Source organism: Gossypium raimondii, chromosome 8 (genome assembly GCF_025698545.1).
Source record: "Gossypium raimondii isolate GPD5lz chromosome 8, ASM2569854v1, whole genome shotgun sequence".
In the NCBI taxonomy this organism is placed as follows: Eukaryota; Viridiplantae; Streptophyta; class Magnoliopsida; order Malvales; family Malvaceae; genus Gossypium; species Gossypium raimondii.
The window spans coordinates 57,422,391-57,439,023 of NC_068572.1; the positions used below are offsets into that span (position 1 = coordinate 57,422,391).

The 16,633-nt window shown below is 34.5% G+C and overlaps 2 protein-coding genes across 2 annotated transcripts; one reads left to right on the forward strand and one right to left on the reverse strand.

The window, feature by feature from the left end:
* Positions 1-900: 900 nt before the first annotated feature.
* Positions 901-5,830, forward strand: LOC105792433 (ethylene-overproduction protein 1). The gene is made up of 4 exons (XM_012621012.2): positions 901-3,235; positions 3,453-3,744; positions 4,369-4,678; positions 5,163-5,830. Exons 1-4 carry the CDS (start codon positions 1,464-1,466, stop codon positions 5,396-5,398), a joined length of 2,610 nt encoding a protein of 869 aa, XP_012476466.2. The 5' UTR covers positions 901-1,463; the 3' UTR covers positions 5,399-5,830.
* A 186-nt stretch (positions 5,831-6,016) lies between these two features.
* LOC105792435 (inactive receptor-like serine/threonine-protein kinase At2g40270) lies at positions 6,017-10,466 on the reverse strand. Its single transcript, XM_052634714.1, has 10 exons — positions 10,318-10,466; positions 9,882-10,044; positions 9,652-9,790; positions 9,091-9,162; positions 8,861-9,028; positions 8,618-8,758; positions 7,712-8,244; positions 7,255-7,445; positions 7,041-7,173; positions 6,017-6,935 (listed from the first exon to the last, which is right to left on the reverse strand). The coding sequence occupies exons 2-10, from the start codon at positions 10,000-10,002 to the stop codon at positions 6,337-6,339; spliced, it is 2,097 nt and encodes a 698-aa protein (XP_052490674.1). The 5' UTR covers positions 10,003-10,044; positions 10,318-10,466; the 3' UTR covers positions 6,017-6,336.
* Between the last annotated feature and the right edge of the window lie 6,167 nt (positions 10,467-16,633).

Sequence of the window (16,633 nt, forward strand, 5' to 3'; positions counted from 1 at the left end):
TTTAATTAAATTAGTATAGTAAGACAAGGATTACGTTGATGGATAAGGATTGGGCTAATTATTCAAAAAATTTCTCTGGGTAAATGATAAGCACCAAACTTCATAAATTTTGAGTGAAATTGCCGTTCAATTTTGAAAATACCACGACACCTTCATTTATCTAACACATAAACAATTTTCTTTTGTTCAAAACTCAAACCTTACAAAACTTAGATTCTACCCAAACAAATTTACCATCATTCATGCATCATAAATTTACCAATGAATTATAAAACTTTTACTTAGTTTTGCATCTTAAAAGTTAAGGTGATTAAGCTACCTTTGCTTAGCCTATTGATAGCCCAATTTTAATCCTTTCCTAATGTTAATTAATCAGCAATTAAAGCTTAAGTTACCTTAGAATAAATCAAACCCATACAGTTGACTAAAGATCATCGGTCGATCTCAATTTCGATAAAAATACTATAAAAACTCTTGTATTAGGAGCAAGATTGTATTTTATTTTTATTATTAAAAAATAGCATATTAGCCATTTATAAATTAAAGAGTAAAACGATTATTTTTGTTAAAAATTCATCAATTTCTACTATTTAAACCGCATAATTGACAAAATAACTAAAAGTTACACCATTCTTCTAACCTACAAAGATCAATTTTAATGGTAAAATAAATAAAAATTTAAATAAATTAATCTGATTTGTTGATTATTTGAATAGATAAAGACAAAATACATTCAGGGGACTGTAGTAGTTTTACCCCAATTCCATCCTCATCCAATGCTTACCTGGCAAAAATAATCCGGTGGGTAGGGTAGTCCCTCCAAACTGTATTGTTCAGCATTGGCGTGTGTTAGCCGCCAAATTAACCCATTTTGTTTGAGGTAACAAAAGTTTCGTAATACTAATGAAAGAGCTCACTGTTTTTCCCCATCAGAAAGAGAGAGAAAGCTATAAGAATCTATCACATGAAAGAGAAAGCAAACTCAAATACTATCTCTTTCTGTTGGCTTACTTCTTTTCATTTTATTTCCAAAAAAAGGAAAAAGATGCAAAATTTTGTTTCTTTAAGTTTCTGCCCTCTCTCTATTCTTGGTCATTGGAGCAAAGAAATAAGGTAAACAACAACTTGCTTAAAAATCTCTTCTCTTTCTGTTTAATTTGTTGATTTTTGAGTTGGAGGCACAACCCTTTTATGTCAATACAAGATAGTATATTCGTTTGAAGAAGTAAAGAAAAAAAACACTACCTACCATATGGTGCATTTTGTAAAGAAACTGCTTAGTCTTAAGCTAAAAGGAACATTCAAAAGCCCTCAAGTTCATGCCTCGAGTCCACCAAATACCACAATTGTTAACACTATTGGCTCTTCTTCCGTAGCTAGTAAGCTTAGTAAATAACAAAGATTGAGACTCATAGGACCAAAACTCAAATCCAGTAAGGTCTGCTGTCTCAGGAGCTAAAATCATGCTTCCTTTTGGACTTCCTAAAACTGACCACCTTGAACCAACCATAGAACCTCAATTAAAACCAATTCAGTTGGTAGAAACCTTAGCTGATCTTTACCGCCGCCTTGGGACTTGTTTAGAATCAGAGAAATCATTGATATGCATTGAGCAGTACTTGATTTTGAGTAGCCTTGGCGATCCTAAGTTATTGAGAAGGTGTCTCCGTGCTGCAAGGCAACATGCCTTTGATGTGCACTCCAAGGTGGTTTTATCAGCTTTGTTAAGGTATGAGAGGAGAGAAGATGAACATGATGGTGTATCACCAATGGATTGCTGTAGTTTCATTCTTGAATGTCCTAAGGCTACTCTGGAATCTGGGTGTGATCTGAATTCAATTTATGACCACTGCAAGTGTTATCAAGAGTGTACTAACTCCGCTGATGCGCAAATCTCCAAGGAGGATGAGCTTTTGACATTGGAAGAAGATAGTGATATCTCCTTTTGTGTTGGCAATGAGGAGATTGATTGTGTTCGATCTAAAATTGCTGCACTTTCAACTCCTTTTAAGGCAATGCTATGTGGAAGTTTCATTGAGTCAAAAAGATCTAAAATTGATTTTTCACAAAATGGGATCTCTGTTGAGCTAATGAAAGCTGTGGATTTGTACAGTAGGACTAAGAGGGTGGACATGTTTTCTCCTAAGATTGTTCTGGAGCTCTTATCTTTTGCAGAAAGGTTCTGTTGTGAGGAAATGAAGTCGGCTTGCGATATTCATTTGGCAACCTTTGTCAACTGTATGGAGGATGTTTTGGTCCTTATTGAATATGGGTTAGAGGACAGGGCAAATGTTCTAGTAGCTTCATGTTTGCAGGTGCTGCTAAGAGAGCTCCCAAGTTCTCTTCATAGCCCCAAAGTGATGAGGATATTTTGTAGCTCTGAGGCAAGGGAGAGATTGGCATCAGCTGGACATGCTTCTTTCTTGCTGTATTATTTCCTAAGTCAGGTGGTTATGGAAGAGGATAAGGTGTCAAATACAACAGTGATGTTGTTAGAAAGGTTGAAAGAATGTGCCACATTAAAGTGGCAGAAGGCTCTAGCTTTGCATCAATTGGGTTGCGTGTGGCTCGAGAGACTAGAGTACAAAAGTGCTCAATGTTATTTTGAAGCAGCTACTGAGGCAGGTCATGTTTATTCATTAGCTGGTCTTGCAAGATCTAGGTACAAGCAAGGGCAACAGCATTCAGCCTACAAGTTGATGAACACACTTATCTCCGAGTATAAAGCGGTCGGGTGGATGTATCAAGAACGATCTTTGTATAATACTGGGGAGAATAAGATTGCTGATTTGAACACTGCAACTGAATTGGATCCCACCCTATCCTTCCCATATAAATATAGAGCAGTCTCAAAAGCAGAGAAGAAACAAACTAAGGATGCTATTTCAGAGATTGACAGAATCATTCAATTCAAGCTTGCACCAGACTGCCTTGAATTACGGGCTTGGTTCTTCATAGCGATTGAGGATTATGGAAGTGCTTTGAGAGATATCAGAGCAATGTTAACTTTGGAGCCAAGTTACAAGATGTTCAATGTGCGATTAAGCGGGGATGATTTGATAGATCTCCTGAACCATAAGGTTCAGCAAGGAAGTCAAGCTGACTGCTGGCTGCAACTTTATGATCAATGGTCTTCCATTGATGATATTGGCTCTCTGGCTATAATTCACCAGATGCTTGTTAATGATCCTTGGAAAAGTCTCCTTAGATTTCGGCAATCTCTTCTTCTTTTAAGGTTAGCTTTCTATTATAAAGTTTCCATATAGTTTTCTTGAGCTGCAATTCCTATAGTGTCTATGATTTTTAATAAGTTGTTGCTTTTCTATGATTTTAGCAATAACTGCAGCAATGTTTCTGTTTAAAATCTCCTGTTCTGGAATGTGATTGTTCTCAGCCTTGATCCTACTATATTTGATCAAATGAAGAATACTGGATATGCATTAACATTGCAGGCTAAACTGTAAGAAGGCTGCTATGCGATGTTTGCAATTAGCTTGTAACCTTTCAAGTTCTGAGCACGAAAAGTTAATTTATGAAGGATGGATTTTATATGACACCGGCCATCGTGAAGAAGCACTTGCTAAGGCTGAGAAGTCCATTTTGATTCAAAGGTCGTTTGAAGCCTTTTTCCTGAAAGCTTACACATTGTCAGATTCAAATCTGGATCCTGAGTCTTCTTCTTATGTCATTGAACTTTTGGAGGAAGCAATTAGATGCCCTTCGGATGGTCTTCGGAAAGGACAGGTGAGTGTTGGAACATTTTTCAAATATTTATAGTGTTCCAATAACTATAAATGGATGGGTGTAATTAATATTTGATTTTTTGAAAAAAAATTATAACTATTTAAATAATATTATTTGAATAGTTATAATATTAAATGAATAATTATGTGTTTATTTTAAAGACATTATTATTTAGAAAGACATCTATTGATGAAAGATGTCTTTATGAAGAGAAATAAAATTCCTATAAATAGAAATGAGATTTTATTTAAAAAAGACGCTAACAAATTCTAATATTCTAATATTATTAGATTATTCTATAAAGTATTACGCCAGAAATCCTTTGTAGAAATTGAGTTTTTATTATACATTTCTCAGTGCGTAGTAGGCTATTCTCGTCAGTGCAAAATGCAAATAGTCATTAGTTTCATTGTATCCTCGAGGTTAATTTGCTTGAAACTTATTTGCACGCCGAAGATAAGTGGGGGTGAAGGCGAATATAAGCTTAAAGATAGTGGCTTGATACACGCCTTGGAGCCTTATGCTATTTCTTCTTTTTCTGTTCGAGTTCCATTTGCGTGTTCGAGTTCCGTTCGTGTGTTCGTCTGTTATTTGACCATCATTGTTTATGGTGATATTTTGCAGGCACTCAACAATTTAGGCAGTAAGTATGTGGATTCTGGTAAACTGGATCAAGCTGCAAACTGCTATATGAATGCCCTTGATATCAAACATACAAAAGCTCATCAAGGTTTAGCACGCGTATACTTTTTAAGAAATCAGCAAAAAGCTGCTTATGCTGAGCTGTCCAAACTGATAGAGAAGGCACATAATAATGCCTCAGCATATGAGAACCGGTCGGAGTATTGTGACAGTGAGATGGCAAAGAAGGATCTCAACATGGCAACAGAACTGGATCCACTCAGAACATACCCATTTAGCTACAGGGCAGCTGGTAATTTTCTAATGTCCTTTCTCAGTTTCTGATATTTGATTCTGGTTACCGACACGTATTTTTGCTCTTTAGCATGCATGACTCATGGTTTACAAAGACTAGTTGCAAATCTGAGAAATAGATCATTGGAACTGTTTAGATTTAGTAGGAGTTCTTCCCTTAAAGTTCTATACATGTCCACTTTCCTCTATTCTCCATTAGCATTAGAAAGGACATGAAGTTCTTATCTAGATATAATGTAAAGATGGAGCAAAATAAATTTGATTAAATGTCAAGCATCACGTCTTTTAGAAGCCTGGTTTTCCTTCATCCAAGAAAGAATAATCTTCTTCCAATTTTCTTTTTTGATAAATTTCAGGAAGGATAACTTCTCTATGATCATGTGTTTCTATGGATCTTTTTTCTTACTGTTTTGTTACTTCAGTAAATATATTATTATCTGAGAAATTTAATCAGTACTCACATCCTGCATTACTTTGGGTAGTGCTAATGGATGACCAAAAAGAAACTGAAGCAATTGAAGAACTTTCAAAAGCCATAGCTTTCAAGCCTGACCTACAAATGCTTCACCTTCGAGCTGCATTTTACGAGTCAATTGGTAATCTCAATTCAGCTCTCTGTGATTGTGAAGCAGCTCTCTGCTTAGAACCGGACCATATAGACACGCTTGATCTGTATAATAGAGCACGGGACCAAGCTATCCACCCTCAACAAATTTAAGAGGCACTCTTGTTATATTTATGATATACTTGAGGAGAGAGTTGTCATTAGTAAGGAAATGAATCGTGGAGTCTTTCACATAATGTTACTTCCCTACTGAAATGATGGGGTTGCTAGAATTTATCTGCAGATGGCCATGAAAAATGAAAGACGAGAATTGCATGTAAATATGAGGGGTGACATAGAGCAAGTAGCCTATCCAGCCTATTCCTGGATGTTGGTTTCGTGCGACAGATTTAGGTCTACAAGGTAGTTGCAAAGGTTTAACCATGCAGGTTAAAGGGTTTAACTCTGTTGTAATCATTCCTTATAGAAAGAAAACTGTATATATTGTACAAGTATCATTGGTTGGAAGACTTCTCATCTAAGTTTACTTGTACTGTTGTACATGAACAATGTTAAAATAGGTTTAAATCTCTCTTTTAACTGTAATTTTTTGGTTCAAGATATTCTTCCTCCATGTCTAAATATCTTCCCCTTTCATCAAATCCAGTCTATTTCCAGCTGCTCTCTAATGCCACTTGATTTCATGCTTAATAGAGGTGGTGAGAGAAGTGGAAGAGTTGTGATGTGAATGGTCTTATTCAGATGGTGTGAAAGGTATTGGTACAGGATAAATGGAAAAGCAAAGAGAATAAACATATATTCATTTCCCAAGTTGCTGTACTAGAATTTATACAATCCACTTTAAAATCAGAATGAACAAATGAGGAAAAGGAAAGGAAACAAAAGCAAGCAAAGAATGGAGAAGCAGCAGCAAATCAAGGCTCACATCATATATTTTTCTCTATGAATTATATACAAAGATTCATTTCTCTTTCCAATATTTTGATTAAAGAAAACAGAATCTACTCGGAACTCCGCTGCTTCGGAGCCCAACAATAGAAACAGGGAAAACAGAATGCAAATTTATTAGCGTTAAATTCCAATTTCACTGATTAACTTGATTCTGTAGACAATATTTCAAGCTCAGCCCACCAAAGGGGAGAGAGTTTTGGAGTTGCTCCATCAGGTCCCATTGCTGTGATCTCTTTTAACTTGGCTGCAACTTCTCTCATTGTTGGTCTCTCTTTTGGATCAGGATTAACACAAGTTTTAACCACTTCAAACAAATTTTCCAGATCATCTTCTTGGAAAAATTTAAGAGTTGGATCCACCGTTTCTTTCAAGGGTTGGTCCCTTTTCAAGTAGTCTGAGGCCCAGTCTGCAAGTGAGCCATTGTCTATCGAATACGGGATCCTACCAGTTATCATTTCAAACAATATCACCCCGAAGCTGTAAACATTGCTCTCTGCATCTGCTGATGGAGATTCTAAGAGCTCCATGGTAGCCGATCCCACCTTGGCTGCGGTAGCATTATTCAAGAAGCTGAAATCAGATATTTTTGCAGCATAGTCTTCAGTCAGATACACAGAGCAAGACTGCAAGTTTCTATGGGCTATAGGGGGAGTAAGCTGATGCATATGCTCAAGGCAGTACGCTATTCCCATGGCTATCCTTAGGCGCATTCCCCAGTCCAAGTGCTCAGCTTCTTGTACTGCAAGAAATCCAGAATTCAGCACCGCCTAAGCCGTATATTATGTGGCATCTATCAATAAACACTCTTCTAATGGTACAGATTAAAATGTAACCAAAGACTTACTATGTAGATGCTCAAAGAGTGATCCATTAGGAACATACTCAAAAACCATCATTCTTGTGAAAGGCGTATTTTCTTCACAATAGCCTATAAGGTTCACGAAATTCTTGTGGTTCACTTTAGACAACGAGTCTATCTGAAAGAAAGAATAAATTGATATTCATGTAAAGGCCTAAAAAGTATTTTAAGACTATAGTTATGAATAATGTTCCAGTACCTTGTTTCTAAATTGTGTCTCTAAATTCTTTGACCAGTCTTCACGAGATGAAATCGCAGTTGATGTCACTGCTATTTCGACCCCACTTGATAAAGTCCCCTTGTAGACTGTTCCATCAGAAAATGTACCAATTACATTGCTGAAATCCTCACAAGCTGCTTCAAGTTCTGATCGCTTGAGCTTCGGTACACCTGAAATGCAGACATCAGCATAAGAGAGTGCAAATCTGTAGACTCACAGAGAGAGGTTGAAAGACTCCCATCTTTGTTTCACCAAGGAAAAACTTCTATCCGAAATTGAGCCAAAAGGCCAATATAGAATAGTATTTTGGTAGAAGATTCCAATATAAATTCCCTGAAAGAATGCTTGTTGGGTTCCATAATTTTTCAGCAAGTTTTACTGGGTCTGCAAACACTTAGAAATTTGCAGGACGTGTTTTGTAACGAAGGAAACATACCTGTTACAAATGCCTTCTGCAGCTGCCCACTTAATCCCGTGGCCCAAGGTTTGACAGAAACCACCTTACTATTTCGGAAGAGGATAATGCTAAGGACTGAAACCAAAACAATCAAGGAACCTCCAATACTTGCAATCAAAATTGGAAAAATATGATGTTTTGAACCAGAATTCTCATTTGATATTTGCCTTGGAGTTGAAGCAGGGGAATTGGCTGGGGCATTGCGTGATTGGGGTGGTTCAGAGATAGATACTGGTGGATCTACAGGAGGTTGTAAAGCTGGAGCCAGTGCTAATTCAGGTGAAGGTGAAGGTGAAGGTGAAGGTGAAGGTGCAGGAGTCAAAAAGATACTGGAGGGGGATTCTGAAGGAGACAACGATGAAGGTGAAGCTGACATTGAAGGTGAAAATGAGGATTCTGATGGCGAAGGTGATGGTGACAGTTGGGAAACTCTTTCATTGGCTGTCTTAGAGGGTACAAGCACCTGCTGCAGCCGCCTCCCATAAGCTATATCTCCTGGCTGGGCAATGTTCCTAACAATGAGAAGACATCATGAAGCAAGTAGTTAATACTCTATATAACAAACTTTACAGCATAAACCAAAAACTTCCTCAGTATAGAAGGATGTGAGAGCTTGCTATAACTTCTCAATTGGAACCACTAAAGTTATATAGTAAGTAACATAGGGAGACACATCCTATAAGCATCAGAACTCTGGGCTTCTTTCTCTGCATATGGTTCCTTGAGCTTTCTGCTCAGCTTTTTTCTTTCTTTTTTGGCCCATGGCTGACAGAATGAGGCAAGTCTAGAATTTTTATATGGACAACTTCTTTTTCTTCTTAAGATGGATGCATCAAAAAAGTACTCAAAGGAAGTTGATATATTGCATCAACTTTAATTGCTTACCAGGGGAAACCACTGCTTTTACAAGATGGTATAGTTGCAGCATCAGTTAGCCGATTCTCATCTACTTGAAATTCAGAAAGCATCTTAACATCGTATATTTCAGGTGCTAGATTTCCAAGAAACTCATTGTTGTCAAGTAAACTGCATTAAGAAGAAATTCGAATAAAATAAGGTAAGGGACTAAATAGCAGCTAGAAATAAAATAAAAACCGAAATATAAACAACTTGAAAAGAGGATCATACAGTGTTGTCAAGGAGAGATTGTTGCCAAAATCAGATGGAAATGGTCCACTAAAGTTATTGAATCCTAAATCCAACACCTCCAGCTCCTTCAATTCCCCAATTTCTTGAGGAATGCTTCCAGAGAAAGAGTTGTTGCAATAATATACTGCAGCAGTATATAAAGCAGAACTAAGAGAAAGAGTGACATAAAGGAGATTTGTCTAATTATAGACCAAGGATGATAAACTTACATAGATTTTAAATTCTCCAGCTTCCCAAATTCAGGTCCCAGGTTCCCAACAAGGCAAAGATCTTTCAAATTTCTGCAAGAAGCATAGCTCTGAATTCAGGGTTACCATCTAATTAACTATACAGTGAAAAACATGGCACATCTACAGGCAAAAACCACAGGGTAGAAAGCCAGTTAACATCAACAAAATCTAAAATAAGAACATTACATGTAGCATTAAAACTTGGTTGTCTTATTTTTGTCAAGTTTTATTTATGTCAAATTCAGTTCTTCATAAACAACTTAAACATCAAACAACATCCAAAACAGGTCCATATCCCTTTAGAGAAAAATCACTTTGAGAAAACAAAAAGAGCCTTTTTTAGTATCAAGAGCCAAAAGTAGAAATTGACTCTGCAGTTTTCAACCCTTAAAAATTATTAAGCAAAGAATAGAACCTAACATGATCAGCTATCTACCATATGCAAAGGGGATTCCAAATATTTTCATATACTTCAACAATCTCCCTGTAAAACAAATTAAAAAGAACGCAATAAAATGTGCAAAAAGAGACAAAACTCACAAAATTACAACTTTTTCATCAGAGCATTCGACCCCGAACCAAGAACACGGATCAATCTCTCCATCAATTTCCTTCCAGTTCGATAAAGCACCAAAAGGGTCACTCACCACTCTCTGTTTGAACCTCAACAAAGCCAAACCTGCACCATTTTTTTGCCACACAGGCAAATAATTTCTTGTAAGAACATATATAATATACAAAGAAACTCTTGTTGAGGCCTGAATAAATACCTTCACTGTTCAAAGGCGAGGAGAAGCTCATATTCTGCTCAAACAATGATAAAACCAGCATTAATAGCATGACCACCATCATCCTGAGCTTCAACCGCTCGAATCCCCAGAGCCCATACATGTCCAAAAGAAGAAGAATTTTTTCTAGCTTTTCTCTATCAACCTTTGAGAACAATGTCAAAAAGAGTCGAAAATGTATTAATAGAATAAACACAAAAGAAAATGTAAGAGAGCTTCTTGGAGGCTGCTAAATGCTATAGGCAGCTAAGTGCTAGCAAATTTAGACAACACGAGAAGAAAGCGCGTGTGGTAGCGGCGCCACTGCCGGTGATCATTTACTTTTTTTTATTAAAAAGGAAACCTTTTCGCAAGTTAAAGTCGACATTAGATAATTAAAGGGGGAGAAGAGAAGGCCAAGATACAAGACAGAACTTACGGTTTTAACAAATAGAGAAAGAGCAAATCAAGAATGTAATATTGGGTTTCGGTCTGAATCTGAGTTTGGTCTTCTTCGTCGATCAGCTGTCGCTGGTGTTCTCATTTTGTCGACTTGTTGGTGGACTCACTCTCTCCATTCTTTCCTCTATTTATAGCGCCGCCCTATGAAATCTCCCCCCACGTGCTTCTCACATGCTGAATATTCTTCCTTTCATTAAATTTTAAGGGTTAATTTCATCAAATTCCGTAAACCATCACTTCAATTTTAAATTAGTCCCCATATATTCTAATTAAGTTATCAAATATAATATTGCACCAATTAGGTTCTTTGGTCAGCCTAGCTGTTAATTTTTGTGTTAGTTCATACATGAAATGGTGTACATAGCACGTGAATCAAATTGTAAACATATATGTATTTATCGCATAAACACCTTAGATATGACATGTTAAAATAATCTCTTAAATTTTATAGGCAATGTTTATTTTCTACATGTCAAATCTAAGTCATCCATATGATAATTACATATGTATTTACAATTTGATTCACGATTTTAAATATGCTACACGTAAGACTTGATTGATATGATACCGATATATACCTTAAGAACCCATATAAAATGTTTCAAAGTGACCAATTTAAAACTTAAGACATAATTTGAGAATCTTTGATACAATTGCCCCAAATTTTAATTTTTCTGAAAAATAAAACTTACTGAAAAGAGCAGGCTGGCAGAAGAATATTGTAGTTTTTTTTTTTCTCTAAATCCGACAACTCAACTCTGGCATGAATCCAGTGGCTTGTGTTACATCCGCACAGATGAGGTTCGTTTACTTCATATATATTGGCATGGCATAGATATGGTGTGGTGCACTTGTTTATTGCTTTTTTCTTTTCCTATGATTGAACAATATTAACTATGACTTTTCGTTTTTGGGTCGAGGCTATTCAATCATAAAATGTGTACAAGAGTAATATTTCAATTTATCGATATTGTATATAACAGTTATACACTATAGTTTCATTAACGAATTTTATACAAAAAACTTCAGTTTTATTGTATAATCCGAGAATTAAGTGAAAGGATAAAGATATTCTTAATTTTAATTAATAATCGAAAGTTTAATTATTTATTTTTTAATGTGATTATTAAATACGAAAGATTAAATTTGAGCTTTAATATAAAATACAATGGTTTTGAGACAACCAAATAATCCTTAAATTAATCTAAGAATCAGCCGTCATTTGTTTTTCTTACCATATATAACATTAATTTATGCCACATGCCTTTAACTTGTAAGTCGGCTATACGAGAAAGGTCCCAACATAAACAATACAAACTCATTCGCATGTTATTTCTTGCCGTTTTCTGACCAAGTTTTTTGGTGTCTGAATTTTTAAAAAAGAAAATTTCAAAACCTGAATATTTCTTTTTGGTTTTTTGTTGGAAACTTCAACGCGGCTGTCAGCTATTGAAATGTCATTTTCATCACAATCCAAAAAAGAAAACACCAGTTCAATTCTGCCTGCAAAGGACAAGCCATTAATTACAATATATCAGGAACAATAATTCAACAAAAGTTTGCTCAAATATTACAAGGTGGTGGGTCACCAAATAATAATATATAGTGTGTATACTATTTTACACCCTGCTTTGTATTGTGTATATGTTGCCAGGTAGATCAAATAAAGCAATCAACTCATAAAGTAGATAAAAAGGAGTAAACGGTAAGATACCTAGATATTTACATTTATTTAATTCTACTTGATGGAGTTGTGATTGGAGTACGGAGAACATGGCTTTGAAGGTAAGTTCCAAAGGTTGGGAAAGTGGTATAACTTTTATATTAGTATATATGGAAAGATGAGAGACAGAAAAAGATGTCTAAGCTTCTATGAATATGATTTGAAGGCTCAGTGTTACTTTGTAATTCTTTTTTTCTCTCAAAAAAAAAGGTCAGATGTGCTTGTGCTTATAGTGGGCATACCCTTTACGTGAAGTAAAATGTTGGACAAGTACAAGATTCAATAATTTAGGTGATTAGGAAATATGATAAGAAGCCATTTGGAGCACTCGCTGTGGGTGACGCTTAAATGTACAAAAGCCAAGAATAATGGGTCTGTTTTTTTAACTTATGGTTACAAGTGGAGGGGCTCAGTGACTGGACGCATGACCGGATCATCATCACACTGAGACTAACCAGGAGGGTTGCAAAGACTTGTGGGCGTGGTCGGGTTGGAGTCATGGCCTGAAATGGGCTCCTTTTTGGTTACCTTCCAAATGAGACATGACAACCTCCCCTACCCCTACGCAAAGTGGTACGATACAACCTTTTTCAAGCTAATAGATTAAATTACTAGGCAAATCTAAATTAGGTTAGAACACCTCTTCAGTCCCTCTCAATTTCAATATTGACTAAATTAGTCTTTCTAAAAAATCGTAACAATTTAATCCTTATCAATTTTGAAAGTGAGCAATTTAGGACAATTAATCATAATGTTAATGATTTCCATCAATTGTACATAATTTTAATTGGTATAATAATAAATTTAGCTTTTAAAATTTACACATTCTATCAATTTGGTCTTAATTTAGCAAATTTAGCTTACGACATTTTGTTTAAATGTGTAAATGTTGAGGCTAAATTTGTTGAATTTTTTTAGAACGAAGGCCAAATTGACAAAATACGTAATCATCGAGAGCTAAATTTGTTATTATACCAATCAAAATTATGCACAATTGACGAAAGACATTAACTTTGTAATTAATTGTCCTTAGTTGCTCACTTTCAAGTTGATGGAGATTAAATTACTTTTATTTTTTAGAGGGACTAATTTGCTTAATTTCAAAATTGAAAGGGGTTGGAGAGTTTTTTTACCTCTAAATTACACACATAAATGAGGAATTTAATTTTGAAACAAAGATGTAAAAATAACTATAAACAATGACTATTAACATTTTCTTAATGAGAAGATGAGGCGGAGATTGTTTTGGGGTTTGTGAGGACTTTTGGCCTACAAGAGAAAAGAATAATTATGGGGCATTGAAGCTTTTGGTCTAATATGTTTTCCGTTAGTTAAGTCAATAAACAAAAATGTGATGAGGATAGAAGGAATGTTTTAGTAGATGATCATACCGGCAACCATGAAAATTCCCAATATTTATCTTGATGGACCCTTGTAACTAGACTTGATTATAGGTTAAGTTTGAGTTGGGTCGAAATAAAATTTTAAAGGCTTGTTTTTTAAGTTTTTGCTTAAGTTCAATTTGGATTTAAAATGCTAAACTCAAGTTTAATTTTTAGATTATTTTTTATATAATACATTATGTTGACACCATTTTTTTTGATAAAACGGGGTCGACTAGGATTTTGAAAACAAAAACGAAAGTGGGAGTCGCCACCAATCCTTTTTGATAATGTGTGATCCGGTCACCTTGAAAAGTGGTTGTTTTTAATAAACAATTTAATTTTATTAAAACAACGATTTTGGTCCACAAATTAAAAAAAAATAGGTTCGGGAGTCGGTTACGTACGAGGAAGGATTAGCATCCTCATAACGCCCAAAATTTGTACCTAGTTGATTAATTAATGTTTTAGTGTCGAAGATTGAAAACTTTAAAGAGAATTAAAATACAATCCTTTATTGAAATGTTGAAAATTTTCGGGAAAATGACATATTTCACGTTAATCGAGAGAGAGAATTATATCCAGTAAATTAGGACACAATATCTTAAATTCCCGATGCGCGAATGAATGCCAAAAATTTACTCATTTAGAAGATTTTTAACTATCTCGGATTTAAAAACAGGGATCATGCCCAGTAAGTTAGGACACGATCTTTTCTTAATTCCCGAGACCGTTTAAAACTTGAGAAAAAAAGGGATCATGCTCAGTAAGTTAGGACACAATCTCTTCTTAATTCCCGAAATCATTTAAACTTGAGTTTGAAAAGATTCGTGTATTTAGATTTATACGATCTTCTCGAATCTAAATACGAGATTTTGCTTGTTTTAAAATCATGATTCATGCATCGAATTAATCTAACTCGAAATGGTAGAAATGAAACTCAATGTTAATATGCGTATAGAACAATATTGAACATGATGGTATAAAAATAATACGAGCGAGAGCAACAAAATAAGATAAATAAAAGGAAAATTCAATAACATACAAAATAACAAGTATATAAGCAAATAAGATTAAAACATTTTAAAATAATGATGAAAACGTAAATAGATAAAATTATAAAGAATGTAAGAAGATATATATGTAAGTACACATCAAAGTTTGAAAATAATAAAAATATAAGTAAGTAAATAATGATAATTTATATATATTAAAAATATATGTCAAAAGTATGCACGTATATATGTATTTTAAAATTATAAAACCTAAAAAGTATATATGTATTTAAAAAGAAATGTATATATGTACATAAAATTATAAAATATAAAAATATATATGAGTATGTATATACATTCATGAAAATAGAAAGATGTATATAGAAAAAATATATGAGTACGTATGTGTATATATATATATATATATGAAAATAAAAATGTATATAGATTATAGAATATAAAAATATATATAAGTATGTATATATATAAATTGAGAAAAATATGTACGTGTATTATAAAATGTATGCATGTATATATGTATATAATAAAGTTTGGAATTAAAAAAGTATAAATGAATAAATAATAATAATATAATAATATAATAATATTAATAGTATTAAATAATTAATTTTAATAGAAAATAACTAAAGTAGCAGATTGAGGATTAAATTGAAAATAAACGGAGTTTTAGGGCTGGATTCAAAAATGGAAAACACAAGGGGACTGATTTATAACGCCCGCGAAATTCGGAGGATTGATTTGGAAAATATCCCAAGCCCTGCGCACAGCGTTTTGACGCGGACTGAAATAAAACAAAAATAAAACTATGCAGCTAAATTAAAATAAAAGAAAAGAAAGAAAAAAAAGGGCTAAATTGCAAAGCATTGCAAAAGTGGAGGGACTGCACGCGAAAATATCATTTTTTAAGAAAACACGTGGATCCTCCCCTCAGGGTCGGGTCACTGCACGGGTCAGGGCCAAAACGGTGTTGTTTTGACACCTGACCCATTATGTCAAAATGGCGTCGTTTCATATGTTTATAAAAGCTAAATTTTTTTTGAAAAATTTCATTCCTCCCTGCTTCTTTAAAAAAAAAAAAGCTTATTGTTCTTTCAAACCTCTCCCTCTCAACCGGCCAGAACCCAGAAACCGGTGAACAGCCGCCGCCGTGCCGCCGCCACGCACGGCATTCGGACTCCGGGTAAGTTTGTTTCCCTCTCTTTTTTTTTTCTCTTTTTTTATACATTCGACATATGTATATACATTGCTTTTCTTTTTAAACTAAAAAAAAAAAAGAAAGAAAGAAAAACTTCGTAAAAATAAAGAGAAAGTAAGAAACCTTTTCGTTTTTTTTTTCTGCTGGGTTTTTTTGCTGTTCTTAACCTTGAAACTTTTTTGTATTATTTCTTTTTTTGAGAGAAAACAACAAAAACCGAGAGCCTTTTTTACAATATTTTTCCCGCATTACATCGTTTTGTTTCTGGGCTTATAAAGACGAAATACAAAAATATTCCTTTTATTTTTCGCTGTTTTAAAACTTCTGTTACGCTGCCTCTCTTGTCTTTCATCTCTTGGTTGCTGTTTTCTGTTTCTTTTTCCATGTTTGTTGCAGGTCTTGACGAGGTAAGTCAGAGGAACAGACCTTGACCCTTGCCATTTTGGTGCAACTGGAGGCCGCCTCGGGTGGTGAGCGCGCTGACAGCAGCACATAGAGGCAGCGGCGCCTTAGGGTTTCAGTTCCTGCTGAAACCAGTTAAGGTTTTAGGCCGTTTGGGCCATTAGTTTTTTCTTTAGAATTGGGCTACAAAAATTTTGGGTTTTGGGCCGGGCAAAATGGGCTTGTACACATTAAATACACTAAAAACATTAAAATAAATATTTCTCAATAAATTAAAAATATATTAAAAAATTTTATACTTAAATAACATTAAGATAGTTGGAGTTTAACAAGTAAATGTCTTTAAAATAGTAATAAAATTAACAATAAAATAAGAGTTATATAATATCCAAATAATAACAAAAAAATAGTAACAATATAATAGTGAAATGATAGCAAAATAATAACAAAACATCAACAAAACAATAGCAAAATAGTCACAGAACAACAAGAGAAAAAAGTTCAGGCTTATTTAAGTTGGGTCAGGCCAGGACTAAAAAATTCTATCCGAAACCCAACTAATTTAGAAAACGAAT